Source organism: Eucalyptus grandis, chromosome 5, assembly GCF_016545825.1.
Source record: "Eucalyptus grandis isolate ANBG69807.140 chromosome 5, ASM1654582v1, whole genome shotgun sequence".
In the NCBI taxonomy this organism is placed as follows: Eukaryota; Viridiplantae; Streptophyta; class Magnoliopsida; order Myrtales; family Myrtaceae; genus Eucalyptus; species Eucalyptus grandis.
The window spans coordinates 30,106,922-30,125,013 of NC_052616.1; the positions used below are offsets into that span (position 1 = coordinate 30,106,922).

Genomic DNA, 18,092 nt, shown 5'->3' on the forward strand with positions numbered 1-18,092 from the left:
TGAACTTAGACTCAATTTCTTCCCTTTCTAAGCCCAATTCGGGAAAACTCCCAAATAAGCCCACTCTTCCACTAAAGCTACACCAAGCCCATGTCTTTGCAACTGAATGCACCAAAGCCCATCTTACCAAAAAGAACTCAGCCCAAGTACTTCTAAAAATGAAGCCAGCCCAAATCTATTAAAACCACTCAAGCCCAAAATTACTCATTCATTAAATAAGCCCAGATTCAACAAAACGCAACTTAAGCCTCAATTGTCTTCTCCTTCTCCATTTTTTTTTCTTTTTATTTTTTTATTTACAGGTTCGGTCCCCCGGGTCCCCGGCAAGCCATCCTCCAGCCGAACTCTCACCGGAAAGTTCTTTCGCCTCAACACCAACCACCAAGGCCGACCAACGTGGCCACGAACGCAAAGTGCGGTCGCCTCCGCGGTCCCAAACTCCGTGAGCCCCGACCCAATCCAGATTTGAAGACTTGACAGACCCGACCCCACCATCGGTCAAAACAAGCAACAAGGAAATGCTGACTAAGCAGCCACGAACGAAGGAAACATGGAATCACAACTAGCATTCCGAAAGCAAAGCAAAAATCAATGTAAGTGTTCACAGATCTAACCGAGACATTTTCACAAGCAGTTGACGTGCGCTACCAAATCCTAAGGTTTACGGCTCCGCTGGGACTCGAACCTACACTGGCGACATCGATGCACGACGTACCGGGACTGTGGAAACAAAATATAAGGACAACAAGGGCCGGAGTTCGCGCGAGCCGGACGGCCGCGATCTCCGGCCCGACGTGCCCAAAACAGAACGCGAGTAAAACCAAGCGTACATGTTCGGCTTCAGGACATCGCCGGGAAGGTCCCCGCACGGGTCTGCGCGGGGCCGAGGCGCCCTCTCTTGCTCTCTCAATTGCTTGGACCTCTCACTCTCCGTTCGCCGTCTCTCTCCCCCTCTCGTCCTGAAGAACCCTCCGAGCTCTCCCTCTTTCTCTCCTTTATCCCTCTCTTCGTCCTTGCTCTCTCCTCCAGGACAACGCCAGCTGTTGCGGGCTAAGGCGTACCGGCCGCGTCGCGCGACATTCCTCGTCCTCCTTCCTTCGTACCGTCCTTCGTCCGCCATCTGTTTGTCGAAATGCCAGCACCCAAAACAGGCGAGAAGCGATGGAAGAAAAAGGGAGAGCGGGCTGGGCTGATGAAGGAAGAGAAGGGACGGGCCGCGCGGGGAAAGAAATGATAGGGCAAAGGAAAATGGAAGACCAGCCAGCGGGACCTGACCCTCTTCCATTTTTTTTTTAATTTCTTTTAAATTTATTATTTTGGAATTTTTAATAGTTAATACTAGTAATGCAAATATTCCTAATGCTCATACATGATGCAATTTTATGAAAATTAATTTTGTAAGGGATTAAAAATTAATACAGATTTAATTAATGAATAATTAAATGGATCGTCAAAATTTAGGTGTCAACAAGATTCAAGAATGTTTTCGTTGCACCGATATTTTCCATTGGCCCCTTTCACAAGTTAGCCCCTTTTTCCTCCAGCTCATTACAGAAGAAGATACCGGGTGCACTTCATGGCTCAACAAACGAGCTAGCAGATCGTGTTTTGTACGTGAGCTTCGGCAACATGGCTAGCATGAACGAGGAACGATTGCTCGAAACTGCCGGATCGGCCATGAGAGAGAGGCCTTGCTTGTGGGTGGTACGACCTAGTTTGGTGTGCTGCGCGAAGTGGCTCGAGCTCTTTCCGAAGTGGGAGATATAATACTTGGTCTTTTGCTTTTTTCCCTTTTGCTTTGAAACAAAAGAATGAATGGCCTTTCCAAGATTGATTTTATTAAAAAATGCTTTTTAGACACTTGTTAAGCAACCAAGTAAGAAAAAAAGTATAGTCCGCCATGATTGTTCCTTATACCCACATTCACTATTTTGAACATGACAAGTCTCACTTATAAATATGAAATGAAGGATCTCAACATGCTTGATTAATATTGTACAACTATGTATCATTTTCAGAGTTATGGAAGTTTCGAGATTTCATGACGTTGGAATTTATATGATGTTGGCAAATACACATGTTGGGGCACGTTTTAACAGAAGTAATACATGGTATCGTTATCATATGATTTCAGACATCCTACATGAATTCTTATTTTACTGAATTAAGATATTCAAATCTCGAAAATCAATGCATTCACCACATTATTCTCTAAATAAGGATGATGGTTGTATTACTCAAACGTTTAGATCATCAACGGTGCAGGTAGCCTCAAGCAATAACGCTGGAATTATGCCTGGAGCTCTTCTCATCCAGATTCCGCCTTAGACCCAGTGAGTTTCTTATAATTAAGTCATCTACGGTTGGAATATTAGATACTTATCGCAATAAATTTTGAATCCATATTCACACATCTAAAACTATTACCCAAGAGGAAGAACTGATATACCCAAGTCCGAATGGATTCATCTAAACCGTTATTTGCAGCACAAATGATCAACGATCAAGATAAATGTAGTTCATCAAACTCGACTCCATATGAGGTTTTTTTTTTTTAAACTATTTTAAGAAAAACTCTTGGCTGCACTTAGACTCACATATACCATTTGAATGAGTTGTGTCCCACAAATCCCAGATAGAACTCACGTGATTAAACATAGGAGGTAAGCCGTCCAGGATCAAGCTATAACTTTTGTTTGTTCCGTTGCCAATTGGAAGTCCAGTTTTAGTTTAGGCAAGCACGAGCTGCTGGAACTCCACATCGGGCTCGTGCACAAATTCAAAAATTGGAATCAATCCATCCGCATCAAATTCCTCATGCCATGCCCTCACGGCAGCTCCAATTCGGTTTCAATCTCGAATTGCCCCATGTGCCGTCGATGCCCAATGGCCATATGGTTTCAGAAGCATACTCATCGGCACATTTATATATCCGGTTGCTACAAGCAAACTTGGAAAAATAGAATTTTATGTACTTTGATGTGCACTGATAGTCCAATAGCAGTGACAGGCTTCCGTTCACTATTTCGGCCCATTGATATCATGGCCAATCGATGTAATTGATATCCTAGTTGATTACAATCTCGTAAGGGTAAATTTGTGTTTCTTTTTGTCAAGAGGCTTATGGGATTTTCTTGTGTATCTAATATGTTTAGAGACTTCTAAATTTTATTTTTTGCGTGACTTGAAGCAAGTTGCTTTGTATATTTTCATGCGTTGACTGGAGGTTAAGGATCGATCTAGAAATGTAGAAAAGTTAGAAAGGCCTGGGAGGTGATTGTACGGAACTTAAAGCCTAAATAGACATCTTATCACTTCAATCTATCGTGAGCATAATCACTTTTGCTAGCAAAGCTAAGCAATCATAATGCATTATTTTTCTTTTTATTTTTTGATAGTTATATTGATAGGGATGAGTGATCAACACTAGCAACTCCTCCAAACGTTACCACAAATTTGCTGGCACGTGAAAGAAATCTGTGTTTTTTAGCACATGATACTAGAATCTTGCCAATGCTAGAAATTTATAATTGCTGACTTAAATAACTATTAAAAAGAAAAAGGAGAAGGTGGATACCATTTTTCTTAAGGTCGTCATGGAGTTCAGTCAAGTTTCTGCATGAGTCAAGGTCAATCTCGCTATATTTTTTGGTGGGAGCAAGTACAAAATGTTGTTGAGCAATTGAATTTATTTTTTTCCTTATATTTAAATAATACAAATTGATCCATCTTATATGCATAATTTTTTTTTTAATGTTATAGCAATCCTATCTTCATCAACAATCGACATGAAAGCTAGTTCTAGATGAACTCAAGTAGTTTTCAAAAGAAAATTAACGTTGAGAATACTAAAAATTCAAGACAAGTGGGGATTTATTTTGAGTTTTCAATATTTGAAGAGCTGATTAATGAAAATTAATCAGTTGGCCATTTTGCCCTCAAGACCTTACTAAAAATTCAATTTTGTCCTTTTTAAAATTTAAAATCCTAGATCTACACCGCTTCTTCACTCAGCTTGCTCCCCGCTTGACTCTGCACTTCCTTCGCCCTAAGATCTACCTCCGCTCGATTCTCTGTTTCAGTCTCTCTCTCCATCGATGGCTTCTTCTTCGTCTCCCCTTCACCCGGCGGTTCTTATCGCGGGGATCGCAGTGGTGATTATTGCCAGAGAGGCTGATGATGGAGGCCACTAGAGAGAATTCATTTACTTCAAGCTAACGGTGCAATGGCCAAGCACTTTCTGCCAGCGGACTCGCCACTGCTGCAATGGCCAAACACATAATACATATGACACTACAAAAAAAAAAAAAAAAAAAAAAAGCCACAACCGTTTTGTGACAACACAAAACTTCTTCTCACCTTCTAAAAAAAAAAAGTTACATTTGATTAAAAAAAAAAGTACATTTGTCCACTCATTTACAACTATGATAGTCGAAGAAACTTCCTTCTCATATTCTAGTACTTTACATTTCATCATAAAATAGGATAGACAAAAAAATAAAAAAATAAAAAGCACCACAATAAACGCTTGGTAATACTTCTGTTCAATTTTCATCCCTGAAACTCCATTCTTCAAATGGTTAGCCGAAGATGTTTAAGCTTGCGTTGAGTTAACATCGTCCAAGTCGTCCACAAGCATAGATGGAGGTTGATGTCGTTCATTAAGTAGGTCCAATATCACTTATGTGGCTCAGTGAGAGAACTTCACATTGACTCATTTGAAGTATCTGCACTTTGACCCTTCTCTATATCGAGTGCATCCATAGAATCTTCTCACGAGACTTATTCGAGTCCATAATGTTCTTTTTGGACTTAGTAACCAATAAAAATAGAAACACTCGCCTTCTCCTTTGCTTCGGCGTAAGGAATTTGAGCCGCTGCTGAAATTCTTGCTCTCCATTTCCAATATTCGGCTGTAGAATTTGCGGCAAATTGAATAAGGGTTTGGGACTAGGGCTCAAGCACTTCAATGGGGATTTTGCTCGATTTAGGGTTTTAGATTTAGAGCATTTAGGGAGATGACATCGTTTTAGCCAATTTAAGGGCTTTATTTTTGGCAACTATAAAAATGACGTAGTTTTGGGTGAATCAGAGCTGAGTCAACTCTTCGGCGAGTCACGTAGGCAAGCAATATTAATATTTAATTGCCACATACAATTTCCAGCCAGGTTCATCGAATGTGGCACTCAAGTGTCTCACTTTTCAAAAAATGTGGCACTTAAGTGTTACTTTTGTAACTTTTGGCACTTAAGTATTCTTTTATGCAAAGTTTTGGTACTTGCAGTATTCTTTTGCCATCGCAGACGGCATCAGTCTTGGCATGACTGTGGGATTGCTTTACCAACCAGCATCTACAAAAACATGTTATGCGTAATAGTAAGAATAATTTGTTAAAATATTATCTGACGTCGCTTGACAATAGATCTTTTATGCTCTTTATATTCACGTGGTCTCATTCAGCTTAATAATTATCATAATATCAAAGTTAGTGTTATCCCATTTGCATATGCATGTCCACCCCTCATCAGTCAATTCCTCACATCACTCTTAATCTGGCTTGAACGTGAGAGGAGGTGTTGAAATGTAATTCCACATTGCCTGACAAAAGGTCCTATATTCTCTTGATTGGACTTTCTATCACAACTTACAATTCGGTTGCAAATAGAAACTTTCTACATTGGCAGATGAGATTGTTGAAAGGTTTAGAGTACAAAATAATACAACATAAAGGACTAGACGGGTCTTGGAAGGCATTGACTTGGAAATATCAAATCATCATTTAGGATATATGGAAAAGATTAAGTGCCTTTTCCTTGTGAATCAAATAAAGAGATCCGTTTGATCCAACCTGGCACTAATGTATTCATTGAATCCTAAGTTGGAAAAGTGCAAAGAACTATGGCGTCCTTCCCTAAAAGGAAAATTATTTTGAAAACTTTAAATTTGTTATATATACGTCAATGCAATTTTAAACCTTTTAAAGATTTGCCAATATAATCCTAAACCTTTGCATATGCATGTCCACGCCTCATCAATCAAATTCCTCATGTCACTCTTAATCCGGCTTGAATGTGAGAGGAGGTGTTGAAATGTAATTTCACATCATCGACAACAAGTCCTATATTCTCTTGATTGGACTTTCTATTACAACTTACAATTTGGTTGCAAATGGAAACTTTCTACATTGGCAAATAAAATAAGATGTCGTGAGATTGTTGAAAGGTTTAGAGTACAAAATAATAAATGACATAAAGGACTGGGCCCGGGTCTTGGAGGGCATTGACTTGGAAATATCAAATCATAATTTAGGATATGGAAAAGATTAAACATTTTTTCCTTGTGAATCAAATAAAGAGATTCGTTTGACCCAACCTAGCACTAATGTATTTGCGAATCCTAAGTTGGAAAAGTGTGAAGAACTATGGCGTCCTACCTAAAGGGAATTTTTTTAAAAAAAAACTTTAAATTTATTGTACAAATATCAATTCAGTTTTAAACCTTTTAGAGATTTGCCAATATAGTCCTTCAGCCAATTTTTGCTAGAAATTGCTAATGTAGACATTGGCCGTCCTACATAACATAATCCACGTTAACGTGAACAATTTCTTTAAGATATTTTCTTTATTTTTTTTTCTTATTGCCCTCCACTAGTTCGTTGCCTCAATTGTGGCGCAGGTTGCTAGATCTAGGCAAGGGTGTTGCAGCTCTTGCCCAATGACTAGTGAGGGTCATCTGGCCTTGCTTGTGACCAGAGAAGCCATAGTTAAATAAAAATGAAGAAAATAAAATAGAAAATTCAAAAATGGTATTTTAAAATAATTGTAAAATGTCCATGTTAGAATTGGGTGTGTCATGTCCGCAACTAGTGACCACGTTAGTAATTTCCCACCAAAATTGATCATAAAAATTATATTGACAAATTGTCTAACTGTTTAGAAAAAAATTGGTCAAATTAAAATGCTTAGGAGTGAATTATCCATATAATAAGTTTAAAACCTTTTTGGTAATTATCCCTAACTTTTAGTTTTTAAGTCTAAGCTCTCGTGTACACTTTTTGTAATTCAAGCATTGGAATCCCGTGCTCCAACTAATGTAAGCTCTATTAATACAGAGAGGGAAGCTCTTCTAAAATTCAGGAAAAGGAACTGAGGATAGCTTCGGCGTAGGCGGAAGTTTTCTTCAAGAACTAATAGATAACTACTTCAATCTACAGAGCTTTGATCACGAGAGCAGAATCTGAAACTGTTGCCTCCGCATCATGACTCGCGCATTTCAGGTTCCCATATTACCCAAGTGAGGTGCTTCTTTTCACGCGAAGAACAATGACAGTGGCTTCTGATTTGGGGTGGAAACAAAAAAATTGGTGACAATTCGTTATTGTTTAGAGCCATTTTGTCATATGAAATATAAATAATTTGAAAAATATTTTACTAAAACTAATTGCTTATATCACTCAAAAATGACTGAACGAATAATATTTCATTGTCCATGAAAATATTTGGACATAAATTATTGTCAATAATGAAAACAATTTTCATTAACTAAGTATTACAAGTAATCATTTTTAGGAAAATATTTCACAAAACATTCATTTTCAGCTGAACAAACAGCAAACGAAACCTTTTCTTTTTCTTAAAATTGCTGTGGACACAGGAAAAGGAAAATAGAAAATCAACTTATGATGGACAGAACCACCCTTTTTTTTTCCTTTTTCCCTCACAGCATGAAGAAAAGTCCAAAAACATCTCTTTTCAAGGGGCTTCCCATAGTCTTCAACAGCTTTCGGCCAAAGTTTTCCTGGCGGGGCCCAAACCCAATGTTTACTCTTTGCTAACACCATTTCAACGGTTTGCTCGATTGATGTCTTAAACGATTCAACGGGTCTTGCAACGCACGACTTGGAATTTTTAAGTCGCTCTAGGTGGCAAGCGATCAGAGGTTGGACTTAGAAAATATGTTAATTTCCTCCTTATTTTTTTCTACATTTTTGTGAATAAAAATATAATATTTCTTAAAGGAAGGGTCGCTTTGCCATTATAAATGGAAGTTCTTAGGTTCATTTTAAACAACAATGGCATCCTACTTCTACACGAACTTCATCTTTGCGCTCTTGTATGCACTCTTTGTCATTCAAGCCTTGAAATTCAGTCACTCCAATGCCTTAACAAATGTAAGCTGCATTGGTGCCGAGAGGGAAGTTCTTCGGTTCAAGCAGAATCTAACCGATCCTTTGAGATGTCTGTCATCATGGACTGGCAAGCATTGTTGCGAGTGGGATGGAGTCAAATGCAACAACAGGACTGGTCACATCTTGGAGCTCCATCGAGAACAGTGTGATCTAGGAGGTAAGGTTCTTCCTGCTCTTAGCGAATTGAAGCATCTGAAGTATCTAGGCCTTGGTAGGAACAATTTCATTGGTCATCTACCCGGCCAATTTGGGGATTTCAAAGATCTTGAAGTCCTTGATCTTGAATCTAACTTGATTTCAGGTCCTATTCCTGCCACTATGGGTCAATTATCATCTCTAAGATATTTGTTCCTTGATGAAAATAATTTGAGTGGGAACATTCCAGAAAGTATAGGGCAACTATCCAATCTAATAGATTTGGACTTTCGTAATAATCGATTGGATGGAGTTGTCAGCAAACTTCACTTGGCAAATCTCACCAGCTTGACCTATTTTATGTTATCGTTGAACAAGCTTGTTATAAATATTAGTGCATCTTGGGTTCCTCCATTCCAATTAAAAATGATTTACTTGTCAAGTTGCAAGGTAGGACCAGAATTTCCAAATTGGCTTCGAACTCAAAGGAACATTTGGTCCTTGCACATGTCAAATGCTGGCATCGCAACTGATGTTCCCCATTGGCTACCCGATGTTTTAAGTAACATTAGAGAGTTAGATCTCTCGAGCAATATGCTCAGAGGCAACATATTCGAAATTGTTGGAAAAAGGACACCAATATTATCTCAACTGTCACTTTCTGGAAATAACCTTACTGGTGACATTTCAAATTTTACATGCATGTTTGATGAATTTAAGTATCTTGATCTCTCTAAGAACCAACTATCTGGAAGACTTTCACCATGTTGGGGGTTGCAATCTTCTTTGTTTTGGATTTCATTGGGTGACAATAAGTTAAATGGTCATTTTCCAAGCTTTCTATGTGCATTGGATGATTTGCAAGTTCTAGGCCTCCATAAAAATGGCTTGAATGGAGTGCTTCCAGAATGTTTAATAGGACTATATTCCTTGGAAATCCTTGATCTCGGTGACAATTGGTTCGGTGGTAGAATACCTCCATTTAGCAAAGGATTTAAGGTCATCAATCTTGAGAGAAATTACTTCACCGGGGACATTCCTTGGCAATTATGTCACAATTTTGAACTCCAATATCTAAGCCTAGCGCATAACAACCTCTCTGGAGGCATTCCTCCTTGTTTTAGCGACTTCTTGCAAATGTGGGCCGATTCTAGTTTTGGTGGGTATCCTATGGATGGTGTGAGGAGGCTTTTCTTTGTTATGGTGGTTAATATAAAAGGAATAAGCTTGGAATTCACCACGTCGCTCCAATATTTGTTTTCTATTGACCTTTCAAGCAACGCACTAGAAGGACAAATACCGGAAGGGCTAACTAGGCTTGTTCAACTTCAGAATTTGAACCTCTCTCGAAATAAGCTGATCGGGAAAATCCCTTTAGATATTGGCAACTTGAGATATTTGGAATCTCTTGATCTATCCAATAACAAGCTATTGGGTGAAATCCCTAGCATATCCAATTTATACTTTCTAAGTCGTTTGGATCTTTCCTTCAACAATTTATCTGGTCCTATTCCATCAGGGAATCAACTAAGCACTCTGGATGATCAATCTGTTTATCGTGGCAACCATGCACTTTGTGGAGCTCCTCTTTTGAAAGTTTGTTCGAGAGATGAGCATAATGAAGGTGACTCAAGGTGACTCAAGGTGACTCTGTTGTTAATTGGTTTTACTTAGGATTAGGATCAGGTTTCGCGGGCATTAATGGGATTCTCTGTGGAATATTACATGTCAATCAATCTTGGAGGATCTACTATTTTCAGATGGTGGATAGAACTATTGAAAAATTATCAATTGGAAGGATGATTACCATGCTTTGGTTCAAGAGAGCTTTTCAATTGCAACTACGCAAATAAGAAGTTATTTAGTAAGTTACATATGTATGTATACGCAAATAAGAAGTTATTTAGTAAGTTATATGTATGTATTTATATATCTCTCTTTCTAGTCATGTCTTCTTTTCCTTAATTAGATCGGATTTTATAAATAATTCAAACTCGAGACATATTTTAACATAGATAATGAACTTATCACTATGTGGTCACTAACATGAATCCTTTTACTTTCCGTGGTCAATTCTACGGTCCTCTATGAGTACTATATGCTCGACATCTCATCTCTTATAACTTTCTTTTACTTAGTTTGTACTCTTGACTTGACTCTCTTGATCTTCTGGTATCTCTTCACTGAAGTACCCAAAACCGTTTGTTTTTAAGTGACTAACTAAAAGGCTAAAAACGAACTAAAAGTCGCCGATTCAATTCACTGCGAAGTGGGGAATGGATATGTAGATCATTTGAAAGACTTACTTGTGTTCACATTTTAATGACGACCACAATGAACAGAATCGCATTGCTCTTGGTTTTACCTCTGAAATCATACCAACCAGAGCATTCCGCGGCTCAGTTTATTTGATAGACCGGGTAACCTTTCTTCAGAGAAGTTGAATTCAAATAGCAATGGATTCAATGATTTCATTTCCTATTTTGGCGGGAGAAAGAGAGAAGAAAACAGATTATTCCAATTTCCTTCAAGCCCACAGTCTGAATTAGCTCTGGGCATTCAGTCAATACCACCCGTTGGAGGTGCTCTGAACATGGAATGATTGACTGGAAAGCCTCACAAGCAAATGAAAAAGGTTCTGCCTTGACAATCTGAGAAAAGGTCCTACCTATAGATTTCTCCTCGTTGTGAATTTGGAAAGGGATATCGAAGTCATGTAACAAGAATGAAAACTCAATTCCAACGATGTACAAGAATAAAAGGCTCAATTCCTTTAGCTTATGCGAATTTGATAGATTATGTATGCTTTGAACGCAACGACAATCCTCAATTGATAACTCTTCCAAAGGATTCCAGTCCTGCAGGCCTTGAATCTCGATTAGCTCCAGGCAATTTAATCAAAACCGACCATCGGAGCTGCTTTAACGACGATAGCTTCGAAAGCCTCACAATCAATTCGCAAAAAGTCGCATACGAGGAATGCAGATTCTTTATCTGTCCAAACACATCAAACTCGATCCCACTTAGCCAACACTGTCGGGGCGCAAAAGCGGACAATTATTTCAAGTTGGAAAGGAGTGACCACTCTAATGGTGACACAACTCTACCAAAGTCAAACCTTCAATACTAGATGGTAAGTCGCGTCAAAAATCGGGGGTCAACACAAGTTATTTTGAGTTCTTGAGTCGAGAATGGGAACCCAAATCAGTTCGAGGCAAGATCATATCTTCAACATAGTGACAATTTTCTCAGTTTAGATAACCTCCCTAGCCATCCTTCCTCTGGAGTTCGAACTCGTCTGGTTTTTTTGGGACCTTAAAGTGCTCTCAATTATTTCTGGATGAACTAAGTTGGTTAGGTTCCAATGATGAAGACACTAAACCTTGCGAAACTCGCGGGACGCGGGACGCTCAGCCAACTGTTAAAGCTAATCACAAGCCCTAAAAAAAGTTCTTGCAAGTTAGGGAAAGCTGACCTATAGTTGTTGGTATTGTCAGGCGACCCGGCTGAGACTAGATATCTTTATAGGAGAGATCATCAAGAGGAAGTCTAACTCCTCGCCTTTCGATATATCCAATTAGAACTACATTTACTCAAAAAATGAAAGTCAATAAACTGTGGCTAATTAGAATAATTAATTACTTCATACGGCACCGAATTCTTCTATATGGGACTTAACAACACAACTGACACGTGGAAAATATTATGAGAACACTACTAACTGTTCAAAAGTTTATATGTTAGATGAAGATGTAATTTAATAATTGAATATTGAAACATTCCCCCTTACATGTAAGTTAGATTATACCCTAGAATTAAAGTGTGGAAAAATGTTATAGGTGAGGAAATAGGGGCTTTGAAAGATTTAAACTCAAAGCCTCCTCTGATAAAACTAACAACCGTTCCAAAGCTTGGATCTTCTACTCTAATACCATATAAGATAAATTGTTTTTAATTTTGGAACAGTTGACAATAATCTCACGATATCTTATATATATTATCAAAGCATGATGTGTTGAGGTCAAATTTTTGCGGGTCATGTGAAATTTTACAAAACCATTGTCAATTGTTTTAAAAGTTTAAGTCATTATATGAAGTCATAATTTAATATTTAAATATCACAATGCATCTTAACAATCTCTCCCCTCACATGAGCCTATCAACATATCTAGTTAACCAACTTTCACTAAAAAATTTAAACTAATGAGCTATTGGCAAACTAGAAATATCAGCTGCTCCACACCAAACTATACTAAATTTTCAATGCGAAACCTTTCTAACACAATTCGCACATACGTCTCAATAGGCACTGTCGTAATTAGGAAGAACCGGGAAGCAGTGCATCGATTATCCGTTTCAAAGGTGGAGCTGTCGTTAGGATTTCAAGAAATCTTTCGGGGAACTCGAAAGGGGAGAATAACAAGGCTAATTGTACAAGGTTAAAATGCAAGTGCATAATCTTTTCCGACGCAGCGAAGAGCGAGGACGACACCGACAATGAACCTAACTTTTTTTTTTTTTTGGATTGAAAACCTATCTTCTTGTTGAAATGCAAGTGCAACGTTCTTGGACGTCACGTGCTCCATCAAAACAACACTAATTGCATTCCATTTCAAGAGCGTTTTGATAGACAAATTGTCCTTCTCCAGCTACCAATTTTAGCCGTAATCTACCACAAACAAGAAAGTCATTTAAGTGGACGACGATCCATCTAACCACCGTAAATCAATTATATATCAATAACCAGGCGTCTTCAAGATGAAATAAAATAAGTACACTACCCAAATTTTACATGCAAGGAAAAAGAAATAAAAGCGAAAAACTAAAAAATAAAATATAGGCAAGCAGTGAGAACACCTTTCTTTCCTCCCTCTTTCTTTCTTTTTTTTTTTTTTGATAATTTCGTCAGGAATATTAGCATATTTACATAAATCATAAACCCCATCTCTTCGATTTACATAACATGCAATGAAAAGCAAGAAAAATTGAAAAAAAAAAAACCGAAAGATAAAAAAAGAAAAGAAAGAAGAGAAAGCGGACAATGGTAAAAACAGTTACTTGCTTTGGAATAGGGAAAATGTCATAAATGGTCCCTATTCTTTTGCCTAATGTGCAATTTCGTCCCTGAACTTTCGATCGGCTCAATTTGGTCCCTGAACTATTGATAAATGTCCAATCTAGTCCCTGAACTTTTGATCGGCTCAATTTGGTTCTTGAACTATTCATAAATGTCCGATCTAATCCTTCGTTACTATTTTTCCTTTTTTTTTTTAAATTTTTTTTAAATTTTTTAAAAAATTTTAATTTTTTTACTTTTCCTCCGCCGAAGCCATGGAGGGAAGCCGGCGTCCAGCGAGGGTCACCCTCACCGCGTCGGGCGAGGGCCGTCCTCGCCGGATGCAGGCGAGGAGCCCCCTCGCCCAACACCAGGTGCTCCTCGCCGGCGTCGAGCGAGGGGCTCCCTCGCCCGACGCCGGCGAGGGCTACCCGCCCGACGCCGGTGCTCCTCGCCGGCGTCGAGCGAGGGGCTCGCTCGCCGAGCGGACAACGGGCTCCTCGCAGATCTGCAGGGGCTCCTCGCCGGCGTCGGGCGAGGGCCGCCCTCGCCCGACGCCGGGTGCTCCTCGCCCGACGCCGGCGAGGGATCCCCTTGCCAAATCTGCGAGGAGCCCTCGTCGGCGCGTCGGGCGAGGGGCTCCCTCGCCAGGGGTGATCCTCGCCAGATCTGCGAGGGAGCCCCGCCCGACGCGCGAGGGAGCCCCTCGCTCAACGCCGGCGAGGGAGCACCCGGCATCGGGCGAGGGGCTCCCTTGCCGATCTGCAAGGGAGCCCCTCGCCGACACCGGCAGGGCCGCCCTCGCTTGCATCCGGCGAGGACGACACTTGCCCAACGCCGGCGGGCGACCCTCGCCGGACGCCGGCTTCCCTCCGCCGGCTCCGGCGGAGGGAAGAGAGGAAAAGCAAAAAAAATTAAAAAAATTTAAAAAAATTAAAAAAAGAAAAAAGAAAAACAGTAACGAAGGACTAGATCGGACATTTATGAATAGTTTAAGGACCAAATTGAGCCAATCAAAAGTTCATGGACTAAATTGGACATTTATCAATAGTTCAAGGATCAAATTGAGCCGATCGAAAGTTCAGGGACGAAATTGCACATTAGGCAAAAGTATAGGGACCATTTGTGACATTTTCCTTTGGAATATTATTTTTCTTGTTGACTTGTTGACTGAGGTTCTGGTCGGGCTCTCTTTTCAATCCAATCATTTGAGGGCTTCCATGTGGCACATTGGAGAGACCGCCACCAAACTAAACATCCTCTATGATTTTCTCATGGAGTGTCATCGAATTCCATGGGGAATTACGGTGCAGAAACAAGCTCCTCCCTTCACTAGCTTACACTTTCATATATATATATATATATATATATATATATATATATATATATATTTTGGTTGTATACACTTTCATATTCATCACCAGCAAAAGAAAAGTTGCTACAGAAACAAGCACAGCAAGCAAGACACCGAGATCTCCCACTCGCCCGTGTTTGGCCTGAGAAACAGGCTTCCTCTTCTTCTCCCAAAATGGCCTGGAATCTCTTCCTTGCCTTCTCGCTCTTCCTCCAAAGAGCTCTGGGTAATGGGTATATAACCCGTGGTTCTTCTTCACCACAGTGCAACCGTGACAAGCTATTTGATTTTTCGATTGACCTGTCTTTCTTTCCTTAACTTTTTCGTTGTCAGGTGACATTGTATGCGAGCAGTTGCTTGGTATAATGGAAGGCGGTGCGTCCTGGAGAACTACGTGAGCCCAACGGATGGGAAGATGGAATACAAATGCGAGACCTCTCAAGTGGCTGTGGATACCATGCACGAGCGGATCGAGACCGATGCCTGTGGAGTGGATAGGAAGTCTGTTGGCATATCTTCAGAGGCTCTCCTTCAGCCTCGCTTCACTACCGAGCTCTGCTCACCGACATGTTACCACAACTGCCCCAACAATGATGACCTTTACTTCAACTTGGCCCTCGGAGAAGGTAATTCCTGACCGCGAATCAATCCGCCCCCATCTGCTTTGAAGCAACATCGTCCTCTCAAATCTCCACTACTACTGACTCCGCCATCAGTTTTTAACAGGTGACCATTAGTCGGATCTCTGAGGTGCGACGGAGCAACCTGAAGCGGGTCATGAGAGAGGTCCGAAGTTCCGGAGCAGCATCCGGTCCCATGGGCACTGCGCCTATGGGGAGTCTTTCTGGCGAATACTATGAGATTGGATATGACCCTGCTGAAGCTCCATGTATTACTAGGTGTCATATTTACATGAGAATTGTAAGCTGCTATGTCACCTCCAACTTGTATGGGTTTGTGCTATTCTGGCAAATGAAGGTAGAACACTGTACGAAACCTAAACAAAGTTTTTATCACTTCATTCCAACGCAAGCATAATCGCCCTTGCTAGCAAAGTTCAAGCGATCATAATGCATTCTATTGGTTTTTTCTTCTTCTTTTGATAATTAAATGGTAGGGAAGCACAATCGGCAAAAAAAACCAGTTAAAATTTATTGACATATAAATTTTACAATTTTTATTTTGGACTTAATTGCATAGAAAATTAGGAATTTATCTTTTTTTTTTAAAGTAAAAAGTAAAAGGTAAAGTAAATGATTTTCATTAAAATGCATCACATATAGACGTTAGGAGCATTTGGATTAATAGTATTAATTATTAAAATTTTCAAAAAAAGTTATTATCAATTTTAATTATTATTATTAAAAAATAATGGAAAACGAACCGGGCCGGGCCGGGCCTCTTTTGTCTTTCCTTCATTCTCTTCACCTGGGCCGGCCCAGTCGATTTTCCGCTCCTTCGGCCCAACCCTCATCTTTTCCTCGTCCCCCCCCCCGCGCTTCGCGCCTGCGACAAAAAGAGCACGGAGGAAGGGGAACAAAACAGAGTGAAAATTCTGCTTCTTCTTCTTCTTCTTCGGCTGAAAAGACCAGAGGGAGGGGACGGAGAGAAAGCGAGACACACAGCCGAGCTTCGTTCTCGACCGAGCGTTACCCAACCATCCCAGACGCAAGCCAACGACCTCTAACCGACATACTCGAGCCCGCCGCCTCCTCTTTCACGGCGACCGAATTCCGGGTGAGTTTTCCTTGGGGTTCGATCCACTTGTACCCAAGGATCCGGCTCGGCGACATCGAGGCGGCTGAAAATAGCTCGATTCGCTTCAGGCTCACCTCCTTGTCGTCGTCGCCGAGCCGGGTAGGAACCCCCACGGTTGAACGCTAATTCCACGAACCTCTTTGCCCGCCTTGTTCTGTCCTGTCTCGAGCGAGGTGAGAGTCGACTCCATTTCTTTAGTTCTGACTCGTGCCAGATCTAAATGAGTTGGTTTTTGTGGAATCCGAACGTTGCTCGTTGATTACTTTTGAGTTTGGGTGTGCGCTCGAGCCTCCGAACAAGTCAATATTTGCTCCCCAACTCGCCGCTCGCCATATGTTTGAAGAAATGCCCGAACCAAATCTGTTCAAGTTAGTCTCAGATTCCGACTTGTCTAAAAGACATTACAATTTGGTTTTGTTCAGCGCAAGGTTGTTCTTCATTTTTAGGCTGCGCATGATAACATTTCTTGGCCGTGAAACAATTTTTTTTCAAAAATATTTCTTTTCTATTTCTATTCTAGGAAACAATTTCTATGTAAAAAACCCGTTTGGTAACTACACAAAATTTTTACTCTAGAAATAGAAAATGTGTTTGGTAAAAAACAGTTTCATTTTTATATTTATTTGTTTTTTTATTTTTGCCGGTAGACCGCCGCCATCGCCGCGACGACCGGCGGCGGCGGTGGTGGGCCGGCCTGCCTCGGGCGCGCAGCAACGGTCGGCGGCAACCGGCGGCGAGCGACGGTCAATCGGCCTCTGCGACCAGGCGGCGGCGGCCTCCGGCGGCGGGCGGCGGTCAACGGCGGTCAATGGCGGTTAGCAAGAGAAGAATAAAAGAAAAAAATTCACTTATTTCTTAAACTTGTTCCCGAACAAGAAGCAAACTGTTTTTTCTTCTCATTTCTATTCCAAAACCATTCCTGTAAGGGCTAACTTTTTGTTCCCAGGAACAAAAACTAAGGCTGCGCATGGTAACATTTCTTGGTGGGACGAACAATTTCTTTTCGGAAATAGTTCTTTTTATTTCTATTCTGGGAACAATTTCTATGTAAAAACCCGTTTGGTAACTACACAAAATTTTTACTCTAAAAATAGAAAAAGAATAGAAATGCGTTTGGTAAAAAATAATTTCTTTTTATATTTATTTGTTTTTTATTTTTGCCGGTAGACCGTCGCCACCGCCGGATGCCGCCGCCACCGCATGTCGCCGCCGGTCGACCGCGCACGCCGACTACCGCCGCCGATCACTGGAGGCCGACCAACCGCCGCCGCCACCCATCGCCGGAGGCCGACCGGCCGACTCCGCCGCCGCCGGAGGCCGATCGACTCCCGCCGCCACCACCGGTCGTCGCCGGACACCGCCGCCACCGCCGCACGTCGCCGCCGGTCGACCGCTACTTGCCGACTACCGCCGCCAATCGCCACCGCATGGCCCATCGGTCGCCGTCAACCGCCGGCCGCCTCCGGTGGACGACGGCGGCCGATGGGCGTCGCGGCGGCGATTGGCGGCGGTAGCGGCTGTCAAGGCCGGCGACCGGTGGTGACATGCGGCGGCAGCGTCCGGCGACGACCGGCGACGACCGGCGGTGGCGTCCGGCGACG

General features: G+C 41.2%; 2 protein-coding genes across 2 annotated transcripts; both read left to right on the top strand.

Annotated features, from left to right (window-relative positions):
* Nucleotides 1-8,071: 8,071 nt before the first annotated feature.
* LOC120293820 (receptor-like protein EIX1) lies at nt 8,072-9,961 on the top strand. Its single transcript, XM_039313586.1, has one exon. The coding sequence runs from the start codon at nt 8,072-8,074 to the stop codon at nt 9,959-9,961; it is 1,890 nt and encodes a 629-aa protein (XP_039169520.1).
* Nucleotides 9,962-14,907: 4,946 nt separating this feature from the next.
* Nucleotides 14,908-15,370, top strand: LOC120293821. Its single transcript, XM_039313587.1, has 2 exons — nt 14,908-14,959; nt 15,087-15,370. The coding sequence occupies exons 1-2, from the start codon at nt 14,908-14,910 to the stop codon at nt 15,368-15,370; spliced, it is 336 nt and encodes a 111-aa protein (XP_039169521.1).
* The last annotated feature ends 2,722 nt before the right edge of the window (nt 15,371-18,092 follow it).

Coding starts and splice junctions, on each gene's coding strand:
- LOC120293820 (XM_039313586.1), top strand. CDS start 8,072: ATGGCATCCTACTTCTACACGAACTTCATCTTTGCGCTCTTGTATGCA.
- LOC120293821 (XM_039313587.1), top strand. CDS start 14,908: ATGGCCTGGAATCTCTTCCTTGCCTTCTCGCTCTTCCTCCAAAGAGCT. Junction 14,960..15,086: donor CTTCCTCCAAAGAGCTCTGG/GTAATGGGTATA, acceptor GTATGCGAGCAG/TTGCTTGGTATAATGGAAGG.